The 21,792-nt window shown below is 35.6% G+C and overlaps 1 protein-coding gene across 1 annotated transcript; it reads left to right on the top strand.

Annotated features, from left to right (window-relative positions):
• Positions 1-4,453: 4,453 nt before the first annotated feature.
• On the top strand, positions 4,454-6,501 carry LOC113338649 (glycine--tRNA ligase, mitochondrial 1-like). Its single transcript, XM_026584027.1, has 6 exons — positions 4,454-4,687; positions 4,857-4,924; positions 5,028-5,521; positions 5,735-5,929; positions 6,028-6,252; positions 6,350-6,501. The coding sequence occupies exons 3-6, from the start codon at positions 5,438-5,440 to the stop codon at positions 6,488-6,490; spliced, it is 645 nt and encodes a 214-aa protein (XP_026439812.1). The 5' UTR covers positions 4,454-4,687; positions 4,857-4,924; positions 5,028-5,437; the 3' UTR covers positions 6,491-6,501.
• Positions 6,502-21,792: the final 15,291 nt, after the last annotated feature.

Here is a 21,792-nt window from a genome sequence, read left to right as displayed (position 1 = left end):
GTCCAAGGAACAATGTGCATCGATCTTCTTCAATAGAGGGTGTAAAGCTAAAGCAAAAAGTAATGATCCTAGTGGATCACCTTGTTGGACTCCTTGAGCCGATGACAAAGTAGATGTGCTGTAATAGAGCCTAGCAGGAGAAACATAACAAATTTCAACCCATCTAGATATAGTGGGACATCTACAGCGCACTTTATAATCCGCTAATAACATAGACATTAAATTGCTTGTTCCTTTTGCTTCTAAAATACGATTAACTGGGTGTAATATAGCTTCACTACCACAAGGGATACCAACACTAAACTAATAATCACCGAAATAAGCACTCATATCCTTACTAACTGATTAAGCAGCTACCTTGGAAACAAATCTTCTCCAAATTGTTCCTATAGCAATTGGTCTAAAATTAATCTTATTTATTATAAAATAATATTTTCTAATTGACCAACTACAACTTAAATAAGATAAGGGTGTAAACGAATGCATTCATAGGATAAAGTGATATATGCAACCAAATTTGAAAATAGCATACAACATTCAAACTCGATCGAACTTTGAGCAAGTTTTTCTATTCGTATTTATATATGAATATTTATTTGGATATCAATTTATATCTGATCCAAAATCACACAAATGAAATTTATAAATTGTTTGTATGTTTTGCTAAATATTAATGTTTCAGAATAAAAAAATATTAGCATAATTAAAAATAATTAGTTAAATTTTGAAAACAAAAGAAAAATAAAATGTGAATGTGCAATTCTTCCGATAGAAATTGTAGAATATATGTTTTCGATAGGTGGAAGTAGGATTCTATACACTAAATTCCTAGAATAGCTATAAGAATACATTATTTTGTGTTCTTTTCATCAAGGCTGATAATGGGGATACTATTTTGCTTGGGGTATACCAATCCAAAAACAAATGCTTTTTTGTCCTATATACATATTGGTAGAGCCCAAGCAAAACGGTACCCTATTAGCAGTCTTGTTTTTCATGGTATATCATCTTTGTCTTTACTAGTGTAGAACAAGAAGAAAAAAAAGGTCATGTTGCATATACATTAACCTCGTGCCTACTTGGTGAAAGAGGAATAAAGTGAAACTAATCGAGTGATAGTAAAAGTAGGTTCCTTATTGAGTAGGCTGCTCATAGGTAGAGTAGATCTAAAAAAATTATAGACTAGCTGCTTCTTGATTAGTCAGGAGTTGCTCACAGGAGTTGTACTGGCGACCCTTAGAAGTGCACTAACACCAATTTGACCACAAATCAGTAAACAACCTCCAGTAAATTCACTTCAGTTCCAGGTGAGAAAATAATGTCAAGGCCTTCTTGCCCACCCAGTCGAGTGGAGAAATCTCCATTTCTCAGTTGCTCCGCACCCTTAATGCGACTTCAAGACGGAGGAGTGTGCGTTCTTCTTTGAAAAGCCAGTTAGAAGCCGCTGAATTAACATGACGCATGGAACCCATTCAACTTCTTGAGGAGGCTAAATATCTTAATGTAAAAAGCACGTGAGAAAATAGATCATATTTAAATTACTCAACCCCAGCTATCATCAAGAATATTGTGTACCTGCCTTGTGTGAAGTGCTAACCGATGGTCAATTTGATTATGCCGACTGGACTTAAAATCAAACATTCACAAGTCACCCAAGGACGGTTGTATGAATTTCGTCAGATTGTTGGTGGCGTGACTATTCTACATGTAAATTCCATGTACCATGTGTTTAGTGTACAAGATTTCAAATTTATTAGTAAGACCTGATGATATCATTCATGTAAATGTAATGCATTTGCGAAGATGGATGACTAGCTAGACTGGTTGAGCGATTTCTTAAGTGATCTAAATGATGGCTGTAATAAAGCCCAATAGGTATAGCCCAGTATAGTTAAGATCCCAGCCTGATAAAAATGAACAAAACCCATACAGTTGAGTGATGTTCCTTTAAATTTTTTTGGGGTACTCGGCTTAATCTAGTCTATGAATATCATAGACTAGTTCTCTATATATTTTTAACGTTGGTTGTGATTTCCTGTGGAACTCCCTATGATGGGTGAAGACTGAAGAACTATCGATGTTACGTGCCGAACAAATGGACTGAGAATAACACAAGCAGGCATCAACAAAATCTGACAAACCGTTTTTTGGATGTGAGGAGGTGTCCGGGAAATCATGTCTCGGTGCAAGTTTCGCATGATTGCACCAGTCTCTCATAAATTTTCTTTATCACAATTCAGTCCCAAAGAGTTTTGGTCATCCACACATTCCACAAGAGGGAAGGAAACTAGGAAAGTCCGCTCACCCATCCAAGTGAAAGCCCACCTCATCTCTTGGGCCTCTACACCCATTTTTAAGTTTTTTCCCACCCTCAAACCCACGGGCGTAAAAACTCATTCGCGCACCCATTTTTCCAAACCCATATTTTCCAAATATTGTTTCTTCTTTTTTAACTATGATTTTGGGCATACTGAAATCTTATTAGGCATACTGAATAAAGACAAAAAAAGGATGTGAAATAACAAAATCAGAAATCTCCTTAACCATTTTTTTTAATGGCAAAGCTATCCTTTACGTATTAGTGTTAGTAATCTGGATTAGTGATTAAAACTTTTGTTTAGTGATTAAGATAATTTTCAGAATTATAAAGGTTTGTTTAGATGAAAAAATTTGGGGAAAAAAAATCAAAGTTTTTATTGAGAAGGAGAGAAGGAGAAAGTGAGAAAAAATTTCTTCTTGATTCAGTGGAGGATGAGAAGGGTCATTCTTTATCTAAAAAACCTAGGAAAATACATATCAATTACAACAATGATCCAGAAATGGCTGATTTCTTAGATTATGAGAATGATTTTACACAAACTCAACATGATGATTTTTATGAGCCAAATCCAGATGATGAATACATAGATGAGGAACCCAATGCTTCTAACACACATGTACACTTCTATTTTATGTTTAATCTCACTTTTGTAGCTTGAAATCATCAAAAAAATTGTATTTTTCATCATGGTTCGGCGAACCAGGACTATGTTCGGCTTAAAAATATAATCTGAACCCACTAAATTAATGAACAGTTCGGCTAGCTTGTTAATGTTATACGCCGAACCTTCATTTTCCAACTTCCGACCTATTTGCAAGATCCTAGTTCGGCTTATATTAAAGTCTAATAACAAGTCGAACTTATTCCTGAGAGTTAGGTTCGGTTCTCACTCTAAATATCGTATCAGCCGAACTATATATTTTTCCAAGTTCGACTCATATTAAAAAAATCACATCAGCCGAACATGATACTGATTTTCCATGAAACACTTAAGTTCATACACATTTAGGGGTTGTTCTAGGCTTTTTATTACATATGTTTTCTATTGTGCAGCCTTTTCATAGGATGAACCAAACAAAAAAGGTGGAAATTACTAAAAGTGTTAAGAAAGTGAAGTCTAATGATGGAGAATACCAAGATCCATATTAAAATCATTAAAATCAATTAGATCTTATCTTCAACTTCAATAGAATGAAAAGACAAACACAACGCAAAAAGAATGAGGTCATTCCGACATCGGACGAAAAAGTTATGGCCAAAACAAGATCGAAAAACTTGAGTGTGCAAAGAGAAGGTTCGGCTGATAACTCAACAACACGAGCTAGCCGAACCTAGAGCATGCAAATCAATATTTTCGAAGTGTTTACAAAGAAAGTTTCGGCTTGAAAGTGATCTAATCGAGTCAACCGAACCTGACAACCACCTGGGTAAATTTCACTTCTCAGGTTCGGCCGGGAAGGTTTGCAAGGTATTAGCCGAACCTGACACTGTTCTGGGACGTATTCAATACACATTTTGGGGTTCGGCTAAAAATTTACATTTACGGTTTAGCCGAACTGTTCATAGACACTTTCAGGGTGAAATTTCAAGAACAGTTCGGCTCAAAACTCAACTCAATTATCAGCCGAACCCGCTACTGTAACCGTCAAAAACCCTAAGTTTTTAGCAATTTAACCCATTAAATCCATGAAAAACAACAAATAAAAGGTTGGGTTTGTAGGGAAAACCTTCTTATCCTCATTTCAGTATATGGAGCTTCAAATGGTTGAATTTCCGATTCAATTATAGTTTTTACACCTTCATCTTCAATTGGTTCTTCTTCTTTAATTCATGGATTGGAAGAGGATTTAGAACACCTGAATTTTGCTTTTTTCTTTGTACGATCCATTATATAGTTCAATTTTAACCTATGATCGAATTTTCACGAATAGATAATCAATTACAGTGATGAAAAAAGATATTCTGAGAGAAAAGGAAGGTGGTTTGAATGGAGGAAGAAGAAGAGATGTTTAGGATTGTTTATTTTTTGATTTTAGGTTCAAGGGTATATAGGTAATTGAACTACCCAATAGACACCCCTTATAAGGTCACTTAGGATGGGAAAACTATTTTGTATGCCTTGAAAGTTTTTGGTATGCCTAAAATCATAGTTATTTTTTTTTCTCTAAAGCCAACTATTCATTTTCGTTGGAATAATCTCTGAGAGTTGAGTGAGAAGACTCTACGATTTGAGAGAAGGGTAGACATGAAACAATAAAGTAGCTATTATCATCTTTTTCTTCCAATCGTATCAATAATCATCTTCTCTTTCGTAATTTCCACAAGATTTGAAGTTATTACCCTACATCTGATACATTCTCTGATAAGGTATTACTGTACTTCTGAGTTTTATTTTTTAGGGTTTTATTATATTTTAGATTTTTCATATGAATCTTGTTTGTAACAGTGAACAATTCGTTACTGTGACCGATTTTATAGGCGTATTGAATGGGTTTTGTGTTGTAGAATTAATGGTTATGGTGTTTGTTTTTCAAAGTGGTTAGGACATATTTCAGAAGTACAACGAAATGGAATTGTAATGATAATTAAAGAGAATGAATGTGGGTAAGTTTCGAAGCTATAAAAGGGTAAAGCTACAGCAAGATGAGTATGGCATACAACCTGTTCGAGTAAATGCCTGAACCACTTCTGCCTAAGTTGTTTGCAGCTGCTAGCAACGGTGTGATGGTTGTGCAAGGAGGATGTTTAGCACTGTCTAGTTGGTGTTCTCAACACCAACTGAGAAGAGAGGAAGTAGAGACGGCAGTACAAGTTGTATGAGTAGTTTGAGAAGAAAGATGAAGTTGCTGCTATAACTGAAGTGGTGAGAACTGTTTCCATGGAAGTGTGAGCGTGATTGAAGAGTCCTGACTTAATTTAGATGCTGAAGACAAGCACGGGACAAACAAGGTTCTGTAATAGTTTGGGAGACCCATCTGTAGGATAAAGAACATCCCACTCAATAAAATGCTGGTACGTATACATAGTTACGCACCGATTATTAGTTTTTGCTTGAGTTAGGGGAATTTTTGTATAGCGTCGTTAAGTTTTGATCATTTTAAGTGGAAGAGTTGGATAATGAACTTCAAAGACTTGTATTACTACAATGGAAACAAACTCCCTTTTGCTGCAGCTCAGATTGGCCAAGCTTTCAGAAATGAGGTTAGTTTACAAACCCATCTTTTCATGGTATATCCAATTTTTCCCACCCACACCTAGAAATTCTATTGCATCATCTGTTTATGGACATCTGACATGTAGTAGCATGTTTGTATAATGACTTACAATTCAATAATTTGCAATTGACAGCATGCCAACACATCTGACATGAAGATGACTTTAACTAGACAAATATAACGGTTTTGGCAAATGCAGATATCTCCTCGTCAAGGTCTTTTCCGAGTTCGTGAATTCACTCTAGCTGAGATTGAGCATTTTGTCGACCCAGAGGACAAATCTCATCATAAGTTTAGCGAGGTTGTAGACTTGGAGTTGTTGATGTTTCCAAGGGAAGAACAAATGCCAAGGAAAGATGCTGTTAAGCTTCGCCTTGGTGATGCAGTATCAAACGTTAGTTACCTCAATTTTGTTCTAGTTTTTATATCATATATAACATGCGACTTTGTTCCATTTTTATTTACACGTATTGCGATATGACACTGGCTCAGAGAACTGTGAACAACAAAACTCTTGGTTACTTCATTGGGAGGGTATATCTGTTCCTCACACTCCTTGGGATAAATAAAGAACTTCTACGGTTCCGGCAACATCGTGCAACTGAGATGTCTCACTATGCGGTAGATTGTTGGGATGTTGGGATTAAATGCTCTTACGGCTGGATGGAGTGTGTTGGTATTGCTGATAGATCTGCATTCGACCTACGTGCTCACTCAGTAAGAGTTTATTGCCTACTTTAACTTGAGATATTACTATCGAAACACACTTTTAGAAAAATTGTAAGTTTCTCTATGTATGGTTGGCACTTGATAGGAAAAAAGTGGTACTCCCTTTGTTGCTTATGAGAAGTTTGCAGCACCAAAAGAAGTGGAGGTAGCCTTCCCTATTATCATTGACATGTGCGGATTTCAGTTTGTGATAATGAATGCATTCGATTGTGTTAATATATCTTAATATTCAATTTCAGAAACTGGTTATTATGCATTTAAAAAAAATGGAGGTGTGAATAGTGGTGCATAACAGGTTATGCTTCTACAAATTTGTTGCATAACTTGTTATGCATTCTCGAAATTGGTTGCATAACACGTTCTGTAGCTTTTTTTTTTGCATAACGTGTTATGCAGTCCAGAAAACGGTTGCATAACACGTTATGCAGCTACTTTTTTCTTAGTATTGAAACCAACAAAACATAAGGTTGCATAACTTGTCATGCACCTACAATAATATTTATATAACATGTTACGCAGTCGTGAAAATGGATGCATAACTTGTTATGGATCCGAAAATATGACTGCATAATGCATCATGCATCGAGAAAATTGTTGCACAATCTTTTATGCATCGAGAAAATAGATGCATAACCTGATATGCATACTGCATTATGCATCCATTTTTTATGTACGCACTAAAATCAATGAAAACAATGGTTACATAACTTGTTATAGATGCATAATTTGTTATGTAGTGGATAAAATGGTTGCATAACATTGCATAATTCGTTATGCGTCTGCAGAATGTGTTATGCATATTTTTTGGTGGCTGCATAATGGTTATGTAGTCAGATTTCGAAACTTTGCCTAAAATGATAATCACTTCCGATTTTTTCATGAAAAACAAAAATTTGATATTGTTGTTTGTACTCGTTTCGTAGCTCTCTTAAAAAGATTTCCAACGATATAAAATTTGTAAAATTCCAAGGCGCAGATTTTTAGATATGTTATATCCAATTTGCATTGCCAATTATACCCCTGATGCATAACTCGTCACGCGGATGCATAATCAGTCATGCAGACATTTTTAATAATTTCATATAATTATGGGTGTATCGGAAATAATTACGGGTGTCACGGTACCTAAAATTAATTGTGGGACTGACAATGAAAATATTTTTTTTTTGGCCTGCACCTAATTTTCCCTAGTGTTTATGCTCCTTAGCTTTGGTTATAAACTTTTTTTTTCCTTCCGAGATCAAGTCTTATGACTCCTTCTTTTTTGTTTTTCTTTTATTTTGATTATAAAAAATAAGATTTTAAATCACTTGCAAAGTGTTGAAAGAGATGAGATCCTTTGACACTCTCTCTGAATCGTATTGATAGAATTTTTCTTAGTTTTCAATACAGACGCAACACACAATTTCGGTGTTCTTATAAGTTTGAAAAAATTTTAACCACCTGAGTCGGTGACTAACGTACAATATAACCTATAACTGTCAGTTACCCACATCACACGCTCACCAGAACAGATACAGAACACATTTTTAAGACCATATTCTAACACCCCCCCCCCCCCCCTCCCGGAAGATCAGAGTCTATGTAGGTGCAGAAATACTGAGCTTGAACCTGAGAAGAGAAAAGCGCTTGGTGGAAAGACCTTTTGTGAGAATATCTGCAATTTGATCTCTAGTAGATAAGAAACGAACCTCCAATGACTTAGCAGCTATCAGTTCTCTGACATAGTGAAATGCAATTTTAATGTGTTTCATTCTGTTGTGAAAAATTGGATTGGCTGTTAAGTATGTTGCTCCCATATTATCACACCATAGCACAGGACGATATGGGCACTGAAAATGAAGTTCAGATAGAAGAGATTGAACACATATTATCTCTGAGGTATCATCAGCTAAAGCCCTGTACTCTGCCTCGGTACTGGATCTGGAAACAGTCTTTTTCTTTCTGTAACACCAAGAAATCAAATTAGGTCCCAAAAAAATTGCCATGTTACTTATGGATCTTCTGTCAGAGGTATCACCAACCCAGTCAGCATCAGAGTATGCTTGTAACTACAGAGAATAAGACTTTATTGCAGACCAAATGACAAAGTACCTTGAAGATATCCCAGAATCCTCTTCACAGCAATCCAATGATCCTTTGTAGGAGCATGCATATACTGACAATCTTTGTTTACTGCAAAGGATATGTCAGGTCTAGTAAAGGTGGCATATTGAAGAGCCCCAACAGTACTTCTATACAAAACAACATCTTCAAATAAGGGTGGTTGCTCAGCTGGTTGAGGTTTAGAATATGGTGTGTCACTAGGCTTGCAGACAGTCATCTTAGTTTTGGAGAGTCAAATATTGGAGATATATTGAGTTTGACTTAGATGAATACCTTCTGAAGTATGAGTAGCTTGTATCCCCAAGAAAAAATGAAGCTCCCCAGATCTTTGATAGCAAATTTATTGTTCATGGCTATAATCAAAGAATTGATAGTAGAAGGACAACTGCCAGCGATCAAGATGTCATCCACGTAGATAAGAATATAGACTGTGATTGAAGAAGTAACTCTGTAAAATAATTAAGTGTCAGTCTTAGAGGATTCAAAACCATTATGAAGCAAGAATTTTCTTAGCCTTTCAAACCAAGCTCTAGGAGCTTGTTTGAGTCCATAAAGAGCCTTTTGAAGTTTGCAGACATGATGAGGAAAAACAGTGTCAGGATAGCCTGGAGGTTGCACCATGAAAACATCTTCAGACAAATGGCCATGCAGAAAAGCATTCTTGACATCCAATTGTCTAACTTGACAACTTTTATAAAGAGCTATAGATAGAATTGTTCTTATTGTAGTAGGATTCATAACTGGACTAAAAGTATCTTGATAGTCAATGCCTTCTACTTGATTGTAACCCTTAGATACTAGTCTAGCTTTGTATCTCTCAATAGACCCATCTGCATTTCTCTTAATCCTGAATATCCATTTATACCCAATAACATTGTATGCATCAGCTAGAGTAACTAACCTCCAAGTGTTATTTTGAATTAATGCATTGATTTCTTCATCCATAGCATCTCTCCATTTTGGATCTTTACAGGCTTCAGTATAGCAAGTTGTAACTGTGATATCCTCACATACAGATTGTACTTCAGAAGCATATACTTTAGGTTTGAATATACCCTGTTTACCTCTTGTTTGCATAGGATGAGCATTAGCAGGGCCTGGAGGAGGTGAGGAAGTAGATGCACCTAGTGGAGGAAACTCTTGAAGATCAGTTAATGGAACAGTTACTTCATTAGAAATAGTTGGGGCTGACATAGTAGCTTGTGACGGTACAATTGACACACTAGGTAAAGTTGTTGATATAGAGTCTTGAGATAGAAACAGATTGGCATAAGGGAAAGCAGTCTCTTCAAAAACAACATCTCTAGAACTATAATCTTGTTTGTTTGCAGATTTAAGCATCTATCCCTTGTGTAAATTACCATAACCCAGAAAAACACACTTCACATATATTGGTTGCAGTTTATGATAATAAAGGTCTTAGACAGGGATAACATGCATATCCAAATGTCTTTAGGAACTTATAATCTGATTTTAACTGAAACAAACATTCTAAAGGAGAGACATTGTGTAAGACTGAAGTGGGAAGTCTATTGATAAGGAAATTAGCAGTTTCAAATGCATATGACCAGTAAGATAATGGCAATGAAGCATGAGATAAAAGGGCTAAACCAGTTTCCACTATGTGCTTGTGTTTTCTCTCAGCTGTACCAACCATTTTGAGCATGAGCATGAGGACATGGCACTCTGTGACCTATTACACATGAATCCAAGTAGGTTGACACATTTCTATATTCACCTCCCCAGTCTGACTGAACAAATTTAATGCTTCTTGATAATAATTTTTCTATATAAGCTTTAAATTTGATAAATGTAGAAAGAACTTCAGACTTGTATGCCAAAGGATATATCCATGTAAATCTACTGAATGAGTCTATGAATGACACATAATATTTGTGGACATTTATTGAACATAAAAGGGATACCCATATATCAGTGTGAATAAGATCGAAAGGACCATAATCTTTGGTATTAGACATTTTTGAGTAGGGAAAAGCATGACTCTTAGCTAACTGACAATCATGACATATATAATAGTAGACAGATGATAATAAACTCATCAACAAAAGACAGTACATGCTTCAGAGTTTGATATGCAGGATGTTCCAATTTGTTATCCCAACTGGAGAGAGTAGAAGTACTTGATGCAAAATCTTGTTTAAGTTGAGCTGCAGAGAATTCCAGATGATAAAGTCCATCTTTAGCAGGACCATGAAGGAGCACCTTGTGAGTAACCATATCCTTCACAAATAATTTATCAGGATAAAATTCAAAGAAACAATTATTTTCTTTGGTAAATTGATGCACTGATATTAAATTCTTAGTAATTGAAGGTACATGAAGCACATTTGACATAACAAACTTTGTAGACCCATTCTGAAAATTAGAAGAACCAATATGAGTTATGTGCAAACCTGAGCCGTTTCCTACACGCACTTGATCAGTTCCCCGGTACTCAGAGTGTAAATTGAGATTAGACAAATCAGGTGTGAGATGATATGTGGCACCTGAATCTGGGATCCAACTAGAATGAGAAGTAGAAGCACCAGAACAGGATGTAGAAGTACCAGACTGTGAAGTATGGGGATCATCATTATATACTGCAAAGGCTTCAGGTTCTAGACACCAGAATTCTTCATAATCATCACCAAAGTAGTCATAGGAAGTATTATAAGGTTGAGCCAGATAATTGTCAGATGGTGCATATCTATAGTGACAGGTAGGAACCAAATGTCCAGGTTTCTTACATATCTGACAATCAGTAGATGGATTGAATCTCATAGCTGGTGGATAAAAGTTTGTTGGTTAAGCAGGTGGATCAAATCTACCACCACCATTAGACATTCTTTCACGAAAACCTCCTATGAATAGACCACCTCTATTACCTCTAAAGTTACCAGATCTATGAAATGTTCCTCTAGATGGATATGAGTTCCATTGATTGGATATAGGAGCATAATTGTGTGGATAATCATATGACCGATTGTAGTAATTAGCATTAGGATTATGAGAGGTTTTGAACTGATTACCAAAAACAGGAGAAGAATTAACCCGATGTCGTTGAGAGACATTAGAAGAAGCAGAAGTGAGATCAACATTAAATTCATCGTTCATTCTCGATTCCTATGAGAAAATTAATCCTAGCAACTCTGATGAAGTAATTAGGTTCTCGTTCTTGAGTTGTTGAGTACGGTTCGATGTCTTGAAAGAACTAAACTCTACGGGTAAGCCTTGTAGGATATGAAGCACAAGATCCTCATCAGTAATTGGTCGATTTATCTGTGAAAGTTGATGAGCAATAGATCGGGCTTTGTTGAAGTAGGTTAACATCGAATAAAAAATCTTCTTCAGTGTAATAAGGTCGGATTTCAATTTCATCAATCTTGATTTGCTGGTAGCATTATAATTGTGTTCCAATCGAGTCCAAACTTCATGAGAAAAGGTGCAATCAATCACCTGAGAGTGAATTTCTTTAGTAAAACTTGTAAATAACCAAGATAGGATAGCTTGATCTTGATTTACCCAGTATGCATACACATGATTACGAACAAAATCATTATCTGAATCTGAATCTACAAAATCAGGAGCTTCAATGATTTTGATACCTTTAGCAGATGTACGCCTGTAATACTTTGATGGACAGATAAATGATCCATCAACAAATCTGAATAGATCATAGCTTCGAAGAAGTGGTGGGATTTCCATAGATTATATGAAAAGACGAGGGTACCCAAATATACCTCAATCTAAAACTTTTCCTACCTATAAGTCCTTTCCCCGAAAGTGATTGTCTATGGACTGAGTCGACACAATACAACTAATCGGTTCACACTTCGTGTAATCGTCTATGGATACGAGATCAAGACAATACAACAACGAAGTATGTTTACTTGATAAAAAGATTTGGACTTAACCAAACACCATAGAATTCACTTATCAAGTAAATATGAATTAACGTTTGTGTGATTTACTTTATATTATAAATAAAGACAATTATAACTACGTAAAATAAAAGTAAATGACACAGCAAGATTTTGTTAACGAGGAAAACCGCAAATGCAGAAAAACCTCGGGACCTAGTCCAAAATTGAATACTCTCTGGATTAAGCCGCTACACAAAATTACACCAACTTCGTATAGTTGAGACCAAGCAGCTAAACCTATAGTTCACCTAGTTCCGTTTGTATTCCCACGCCTACAACTTATAAATAAGTCGCGTACTTGGATCAATTCGTTTGGTTCATATTCCAAACAGTAAAGGAACAACAAATCTGTTTGGTATCAACTCTCTTCAACCAAGTGATATGAGTCGGACAAAGGCTCTTCTGTTTATCTTAACATAAACTCCTTCGTCAGGTCCTTAGATCTATCTTATGTTCAATTACCAAAGTAATCGTTAAGAATTTGCAATCAACACTCTTAGTCCAAAGAATTGTGTTGATGCCGATCTACTCAATTAATCAATCTAATTCTATCACAAGGATAAACCTATTATTAATTGGATCCTCTTTTTACCGAAACAAGTATTGTGCACACCAATGATTATGAACTCACAAATCAGGAATCTTCAATATTTTCTTCGTCTTCAAATCTTCTTATATCTTCAATAAACACCTGCACACAATCACTTGAATCTCTTGTGATCAATCACGCACAGAACGGAGTCTGTTAACAATGGATTATCACAAGATCGTCTTTCGAACTACAAATAGTCTAAAAATCCCTGTCGAAACTCTGAACTAGTTTGAGTGAATCTTATATCAGAAGACAAGATTCTCAAGCATAAACAAATTAGGTTCAATATCAAATCAATGAAAACAAAAGATAAAACGCAATTATCTAGTTTCCCACCAACGGTACTAATAGAGCTTCTCAATCCCAAAGAAGACTTTAAACTGAGTGGCCGTAATAGATTTCGTCTAATTAGGTTACTCTCCTCTCCGAATAGGCGGCTTCATCAGTAGCAGCACAACAAGAGGTAATTTGCTGTTATGAAGGATTAGTTTGCTATAAATGCAAACTTCAAGTATTTATAGACTAGGAAGTTTGAACACCAAGGAATTTCCAAAACCGAAAATATTTTCAAGATATTCATTAAAGCACAAATTCGGTTTCCATAATTCCTGGAAATGCTTTGTCCAAAAATAATGATCGAAATCTCTCAGAAAATATTTAATTAGTAAATGCACATTACTAATTCTTATTTTCCTAAAAATGAAATTAATAACCTTAATTAAAAGATTCTTAACTTATTTATGTTTCGATCTTGGGATTCTCTTTCCTTATCTATTAAGGAATAACTTTGAACAATTAAATAATAAACATTCACAACACGTGTTCAAAGTATGTCGACATCCTAACTTTGTAAGTTCTCTTTCATACTTACAACTTTGAAACCGATTTGCCACACTTCCAAAAAAGTTTAGAATTAGTTCATCTGACTTTCAAGAACTATGCGATTGATCAAATAACATTCAATCACAATGGGTATAACGGTTCTACCAAAATAAGTTTCGGTTCTACCTCCATGTGAGTACTGTGCATAGTCACGCTAGCTTTCCAAAATTCGGTTAACTAGGTACTAGGATCGGTTCCCCACATATATATGGTATCTAACTTGAATGTATTGCACATGTGCATAGTATCGGTTCCTCTTTGCCTAAAAACGTGTTGCACATGTCTGTAGGATCGGTTCCCCTTTCTGCTATAAACCTGCTGCACCTCATACAAGGATCGGTTCCCCTTTGTGATGTACTGCATCTTTTACCAGGATCGGTTCCCCTTTTCCCAGTGTTGGTCAGACATAAAATCACAAACCCGATCATACCATCTCAGGTGATTACTTAAGATCAGTTTCACTAATAAAAGTCATACCAATACATAAGTCAGGCCTTTGTGAATAGTTTTACCAAGAACACAAACAAGTCATGAACGGTTCTACTAAATCACACATATTGGATGTTCACAATATATGCAATGAATAAAAATCCCAATAACGCCTGGCGATTTCCTTTTTGATTCACAAACAAGTTTATGAACTTACTTCCTTAGAACACATGTAAACATTGTTCCCTATGATGAAATCCTCACCTCATACCCATACATAATCACAATAACATTAAAATGATTATGGCGATGTCTTATATCAAAGTTTAAAGGTTAAGCAATAAATCTCGTATTGTATTCCTTAATACTATGTCTATCTAGAGTTCAAATATGCTTCGCAGTTTTGTTTTCAATATGCACGACTTGAAAGATACGTTAGGGAATGAAATAGTTCAAGTCAAATATCACTAACCTCAAGTGGAAGGATGATTGTTATCTTTGTAGCTCCTTGCTTCTTCACATCTTCAAGTCTTCGCAATACTTGTAATGTCTCATATCCTAATACTTTCAAGCTAACTTATACGAAGTTAACTCTAGTGCATAATCAAGCGACTCTTAATATGAGTTTTGAATCACTAAAATATGACAACCAAACTTGACATACCAACGCTTGGTGGGTTCAACCGAGCTATGCTCTAACATTATAGTTTATGTTTGATAATTTTGAAGGTGATTTGAAGGTTAGAGAAACATGTTTTGTCGATTCTGCCATTGTTGATAATGAAGAAGATAGATGTTTGATGAAATTAGGGTTAACAACAGGTATCTGATACCATGTTGAAAGAATGAGATCGTTTGACACTCTCTCTGAATTGTATTTCTTAGTTTTTATTACAGACTGAAAAAGCGGGGGTCTAACAACACCACCCAATATTTCGCTTAGAAATCTGTATGGAAAAACTCGAATATACTTTTAAGAGAATCAACAAGACTCAATCAATTAAAAGTACATCAACGAGTTTATATCTCTCTCTCTTGATTTGATTTCCTCAAACAGAAACTGCGAGTACTAATCAAATACAAGGAATAACTTGGAAGGTACCAAAGACCAATATCCAAGGATCAATCAATGACAATCAACAACCAAAGGTTGGATTACTGCAATTGGTGATCTAACGCACAACCTGTATTATTTCAATTATAAAGATAAAACAATATAATGCAGAAACTGAAATAACACAGACACCAGAAATTTTGTTAACGAGGAAACCGCAAATGCAGAAAAACCCCTGGACCTAGTCCAGATTGAACACACACCGTATTAACCCGCTACAGATACTAGCCTACTCCGAGCTAACTTCAGACTGGACTGTAGTTGAACCCAAATCAGTCTCCCACTGATCTAAGGTACAGTTGTACTCCCTACGCCTATGATCCCAGCATTATACTGCACACTTGATTCCCTTAGCTGATCTCACCCACAACTAAGAGTTGCTACGACCCAAAATCGCAGGCTTTGACAATAAAAAAATCTGTCTCACACAAACAAGTCTATCAAAGAATCAATCTGTCTCCCACAGAAAAACCCTAAAGTTTTTGTTCCGTCTTTTGATAATAATCAAGGTGAACATGAACCAATTGATAATCCGGTCTTATATTCCCCAAGAACAGCCTAGATAAATCAATCGCCTCACAACAATCTTAATCGTATGGTAGTGAAAAAAGATGTTTCGGAATCACAAACAATGAGACGAAGATGTTTGTGACTACTTTTTATATCTTGCCTATCGAAGATATTAATCTCAATCCAATCAATATGATTGTACTCGTACGATAAAAGATGCAAGATCAGATCACACAACTACGATAAAGTAGTATCTCTGGCTTCACAATCCCAATGAAGTCTTTAAGTCGTTAACCTGGCTTTAGAAGAAGAAAACCAAAGGTTAAAGGAGAAACGACTCTAGCACGCAAACTAGTATCACACGTGAAGTGTGGGGATTAGTTTTGCAGAATTGCTAGATGTCCCCTTATATAGTCTTTCAAATCAGGGTTTCTCCTTGGTCACAAAGCAAACAATATCCACCGTTAGATGAAATCCTGATTTAGATTCAAGCTAATATTTCTCAATCGTTAGATCGAAAACTTAGCTTGTTATACACAAATGAAGTGTACGCTTCTAGGTTTGTTAACCGTACCCAAACGTGTACATTTGTTGGTTCAACAATAGTTAACCAAAAGGTTAGCCATATGAGCATTTCATACCAACCATATTCTTCTTCACCATAACTAGTTCAAATGACTCAAATGAACTAGTTAGAGAGTTGTTCAATCGCAAGGAAATCTTATGTACTACACAAGACACAATTGAAGCAAAGATGATTTGATTCACTCGAATCGGTTCATGAAATTTATAGCCACGGTTTGCAAATTGCATTCCTTAGTATTTATAAGTTTAAGTTCAGAAATCATCTTTAGATATATAACCTTCTTAAGTTCGCACACTAGGTTCGCGGACTTAAGAAACCGGGCAGAGTTTACAAACTCCAACAGAAAATCTCGGCAAAGACTTTCCGCTGGTTCGCGGACTAGGTTCGCGGACTGGTACTCACGCAACAAGTTTGTCAACTCCAGCAAAATTTCTCGGGATGAGAAGTTCGGCAGTTCGCGGACTTGGAAACAAGCCATTCTTCCGGTTTCTCGTGATCAACAAAGTTCGCAAACTTTGGTTCAAGGGATAGGACTTATGCACATATGTGTTTCCACAACAATACTTATGTCCATCATTGGTTACGTAATCTAAAATCTCATTCCAACCATTGAAACATTCTTAGAGGACATTATATAGTTGTTACACTATTTCTCGTCAAAGTGATTGAGACATATCATGACTTTCGTCACTAGGTAAAGATAAACATGGTCGAAGCGAAACGCTTACCAACACATATTTCGAGAGATAGACAGGCGAGGTATACTCGGCTCGAAATACCAAATGTCTATAATCTAAGTCTATATATAGCATACGACTTTTTGTCTCAAGAAGTAGGGGATAAAGTAGATATACTTTTGAGTGACAGATAAGTTCAAGTCTTCGCATACCTTTTTGTCGAGAAGTTCCACCGGTTCCTTGAGTAGTTTTTATTCTTGTATGATGAATCTCCATGAAGTCCTTGAGCTCAACTACACTTTCTATCCTAGTTTGAGACTTAGCTGTAGTAGACTAGAAATCAAGACTTATAGTTTTGATCACTAACATTGACAAACATGCTTGAGATAGTAACGCATGCGAGTTCGACCGAGCAATGCTCTAACAATCTCCCCCTTTGTCAATTTTAGTGACAAAACTATCAATACATATGGAATACAAAAAAGATAAAGAAACTTTAGTAGCTCCTATTCCACATGTCTAATCTTCAACATTCCTCGAAATCTTCGTCACTAAAAAGTACTCCAATGATCCCAAAGGTTGTAAGTTTAGCATCACCGTTGTTGAAGATCCGTAGCTATGACAATGAGAAAGCATCGGTCTCGATCCTTTTTATACAATGTCATAGTATTATTACACCGTGTCAAAGTCCAATTGTATCACAACTTCAACAATAATACTATGGTGATATATATCACTCCCCCTTAGTCAATACTCCATCTCATATGGAAACCACTACCCCTTACACAATGATCCGAAAACCATATGTATTTGTAGTGTGAACTACATATTAATTCTCCTCCTTTTTGTCAATAAAATTGGCAAAGGTACAAGAACGGGATCATAATGAAATTTCCGTAAGAGACATTTCATGACTAAAACAAAATACATACCATCTAATTTAGATGCAATCATATAGTCGAAGCTAATATCATTCATCAAGGAGTTTAAAGATACAAGATAACCCCTTTAAAATTCCACAGCCGCACACCCCTCAAGATATGACCATTAATCACAAGTTCAAAAGAACTCTCCCGCATTTGATGTCATTCCCAAGGGAACAACAAGAGAGACCTTAATTTCAAAAGAAAAGAAGGATTTTGATTGGACACCAAAAACCATGAGAATGATTTTCTATATACAAAAACTCAATCAAATTAATCACAAGTAAACCCATGATTAATTTAATCGGAATACGCAATCAAATTAAACACAAAAGTGATCAACTTAATTGATTATGCTCGACATAAGAGAACTTACGGAGCATACGACTTAGAAGATGAATATGATAGTCGTTCATATACTCGACATAAGAGGAATCTTACGGAGTATGAAAATACTCAACTAGATTAATTACAAGAGAACCCATAATTAATCTAATTGGAATACATAACCAAACTAATTACAAAAGTAATCAATTTAATTGTCATTTGTTTTGCTCGACATAAAAAGACTTATGGAGCAATAACTAAATAACCAAACAAGATGATTAATTTAGTTCAAGAATGCTCAACATAAAGTACCTTACGGAACAACCAACAAAGCTAATCAAAAATTAATCAACTTGGTTGTATCGTGCTCCACATAAGACACATTACGGAGCCTCACAGTATTACATAAAATATGGATCAGTGAAGATCAATACTGTGGAATACACAAGGATTCATTCTATCTTTCATCACTTATTTGCTTAACGATATTTAATAGACATAATCCTTGAACACAAAAGATTTTAACCTATCTTCCATCAAAGAATTGACAATATAGGCTTAACTTTTGTATATGTCAAAAGTCTATTCACCCTTAAATCAATACATGAATATCGATCATGAACGACTTTACTTTTGACAAAATATGGGACAACATAGTTCACGGACGTAAACACCAATATCCCATAACAAATTGCAATATAACAAATCATAAAGATTAAATACTGCAAACCATTATCCTCCAAATATTTTTAGAATTTAAACCAATAAACCTAAAAAAGAACAAGAAAATGAAAAATAATAGCTATGTGTAGTCACAATCATTGCTTTTCAAGCACTAGTTATTCTTCCAACCAAACCAAAAAGGATACTTACTAGGAAACAAACAAACTTCTATGATGCATTTCATTTACTTTGAAAATTCTTATCATATTCCTTATATTCATCAAGATCATCTTCGATTAGATCAATCCTAGATTCCAGATTATCCACCTTTTCTTCAAGTCTCTTGGAGGAAGCTTCGAGTTCATTTTTCAGGGCACGTACTTGATCCAAGACAAGATTCATGGTTAAAGAGATCTTATCAAATTGTGAGATTGAAGGATTCTCATCAGACGATGAGATACGCTTGTCATAACACATCTCTTTATCGGCAGAATCAAAACGAATATTCTTAGAGGGAAACAGAACAGTCCATACATCACTTTCTTTGCTTGAAAGACTAGAGGAGGACATGATAGAGAAGATAAATGAAATGATCATCTAGAAGAGGAGAAACTTTATTTTAAAAGAATGAAGATGAAGTATTTCCTAAAACGACCTTTTACCAAACCCTAACAGAATTAGGTTATCACCAGAAAAAGTCTTTTAAAGAGTCAGAAACCGTACATGAACAATAACCGTACAACAAAAGCCAAAAATAGAGAATTAACAGACACATTCCAACACAACCCTCTCGAAAAATCATGATTCTTGCCTAAGAGGGATAGACGAAAGAATCATGAGTAACAAGATTACAAATCATAATCAATCCAATCCAATATAGGACTGGGATATTCTCGTGAGGGGAGGAATCATTTGTTAATCCAAGTTTTTGCTTATTCCTTAGAAAAGAAGAGTTATGCACATCATTATTTTCCCTTTTAATCACAGTTTTGAAGAACTTGATTGTTGATTTGCGCATATCCTGTACTGTTTTAGAAATCACTTCTTGAGGGAAAAAGGATTTCACGGGAGATTTCTTCCTCTTCTTCTGCACACATCGTTTAGCAGAGCAGGATTGCTTTTGATTATTTGTGCTAAGATGATCATGATTTTTACACAAGGAAACCGAGAGTTTTGGTAGCATCTTGTGTTTTTCTGTATCACCCTTGTTGTCAAGATGGATGGAGAGTGATACATAATCAGGTGACATTTGCTGACACGGCTTACGAGACACAATTGGAGTTATTCGACAAGTCGTATAAGAATCATGATTGTGATTTTCAGCAAAAAGATTAAAACAACAATCACAGATTTCATCCTCATGACAATAATCAAGAGTATTCATCCATGCTTTAGTTATCTTATTCACCTTAGTATCTGGACCATTGGAAGTATACATACTTTTACAGCACACGAGACCAGTTTCGCTAGTACAGTTTTTCTGAACTCTCTTATCCCCCCTTTTGATTGATTAAACCTCTTTTTGATACTTTCTTTTACTTTGTCTAAGAATTTTCTTAAGCTGTTGTATAAACCGAGACAACGTAGAAATAAAGCAATTCTCATTTTTCTTATCAATCAATTTAGGATGGTGAGATTTCCATCAGGATTGCTAGACATGTGATGTTTATCTCTTAATTTAAGTTTGCAATCGAAAATTTTAAGCTTCCCAACAAGCGTATTTCGCGAAAGAGTATCAAGGTTATTTCCCTCAACGATGGCATATTTTTTAGATTCGTATTTAGATAGCAGCGATCTGAGAATCTTATCACAATTTCCCTTTCAGGAATAGTCCTACCCAATGCACAGGATGCATTAACAATTTCAGACATTTTGTGATAAAATTCATCAAATGACTCTTCTTCTGCCGTATGAAGGTTTTCCCATTCGGAGTTAAGGTTTTGAAGCCTAGCTTCCTTTTCGCTGGTGTTACCTTCAAATACGGTTTCTAAGATATCCCAAGCATCTTTAGACCTAGTGCAATTTGACACATGGTGCTGAAGATTTGGGGTAATGGCATGTAAGATGGCATTCAAACCGTCGGAATTTTTCTTTGCAGCAAGTATCTCGGCAGGATTATATTCACCAATATTCTTGGGAGCGTTTACATCTCCAACTTCCACAACGGGAGCATCATAGCCATAAACAACATATACCCATGATTGAAAATCACGCGCTTGAAGAAAAGCTCGCAAAGCAATTTTCCACCATAAGTAATTAGAGTCATAGAAGACTGGTGGTACGTTAATAGAGATAGCACCTCTGTCCATAGAGTCAGATCGCTACAAACACAGACTTGTAAGGTCTTGAACGTGTTTGCCTGCTCTGATACCAATTGAAAAAGCGGGGGTCTAACAACAACACCCAATATTTTGCGTAGCAATCTGTATGGACAAACTCGAATATACTTTTAAGAGAATCAACAAGACTCAATCAATTAAAAGTACATAAATGAGTTTATATCTCTCTCTCTTTATTTGATTTTCTCAAACAGAAACTGCGAGTACTGATCAAATACAAGGAATAACTTGGATGGTACCAAAGACCAATATCCGAGGATCAATCAATGACAATCAACAACCAAAGGTTGGATTACTCTAATTGATAATCTAACGCATAACATGTATTATTTCAATTATAAAGATAAAACAATATAATGCAGAAAATGAAATAACACGGACACCAGAAATTTTGTTAACGAGGAAACCGCAAATGCAGAAATATCCCGGGACCTAGTTCAGATTGAACACACATTGT

Source organism: Papaver somniferum, unplaced genomic scaffold, assembly GCF_003573695.1.
Source record: "Papaver somniferum cultivar HN1 unplaced genomic scaffold, ASM357369v1 unplaced-scaffold_19, whole genome shotgun sequence".
Taxonomy (NCBI): Eukaryota; Viridiplantae; Streptophyta; class Magnoliopsida; order Ranunculales; family Papaveraceae; genus Papaver; species Papaver somniferum.
The sequence above is the reverse complement of the archived record's forward strand: the minus strand, read 5'-3'. Positions and strand labels throughout refer to the sequence as shown.

Bases quoted from the DNA above. Each gene is read 5' to 3' on its own strand.
- LOC113338649 (XM_026584027.1), top strand. From the start codon at position 5,438: ATGAACTTCAAAGACTTGTATTACTACAATGGAAACAAACTCCCTTTT. The intron at 5,930-6,027 runs GTTAGTTACCTC...ACACTGGCTCAG, and splicing joins TTGGTGATGCAGTATCAAAC to AGAACTGTGAACAACAAAAC. The intron at 6,253-6,349 runs GTAAGAGTTTAT...GGCACTTGATAG, and splicing joins TCGACCTACGTGCTCACTCA to GAAAAAAGTGGTACTCCCTT.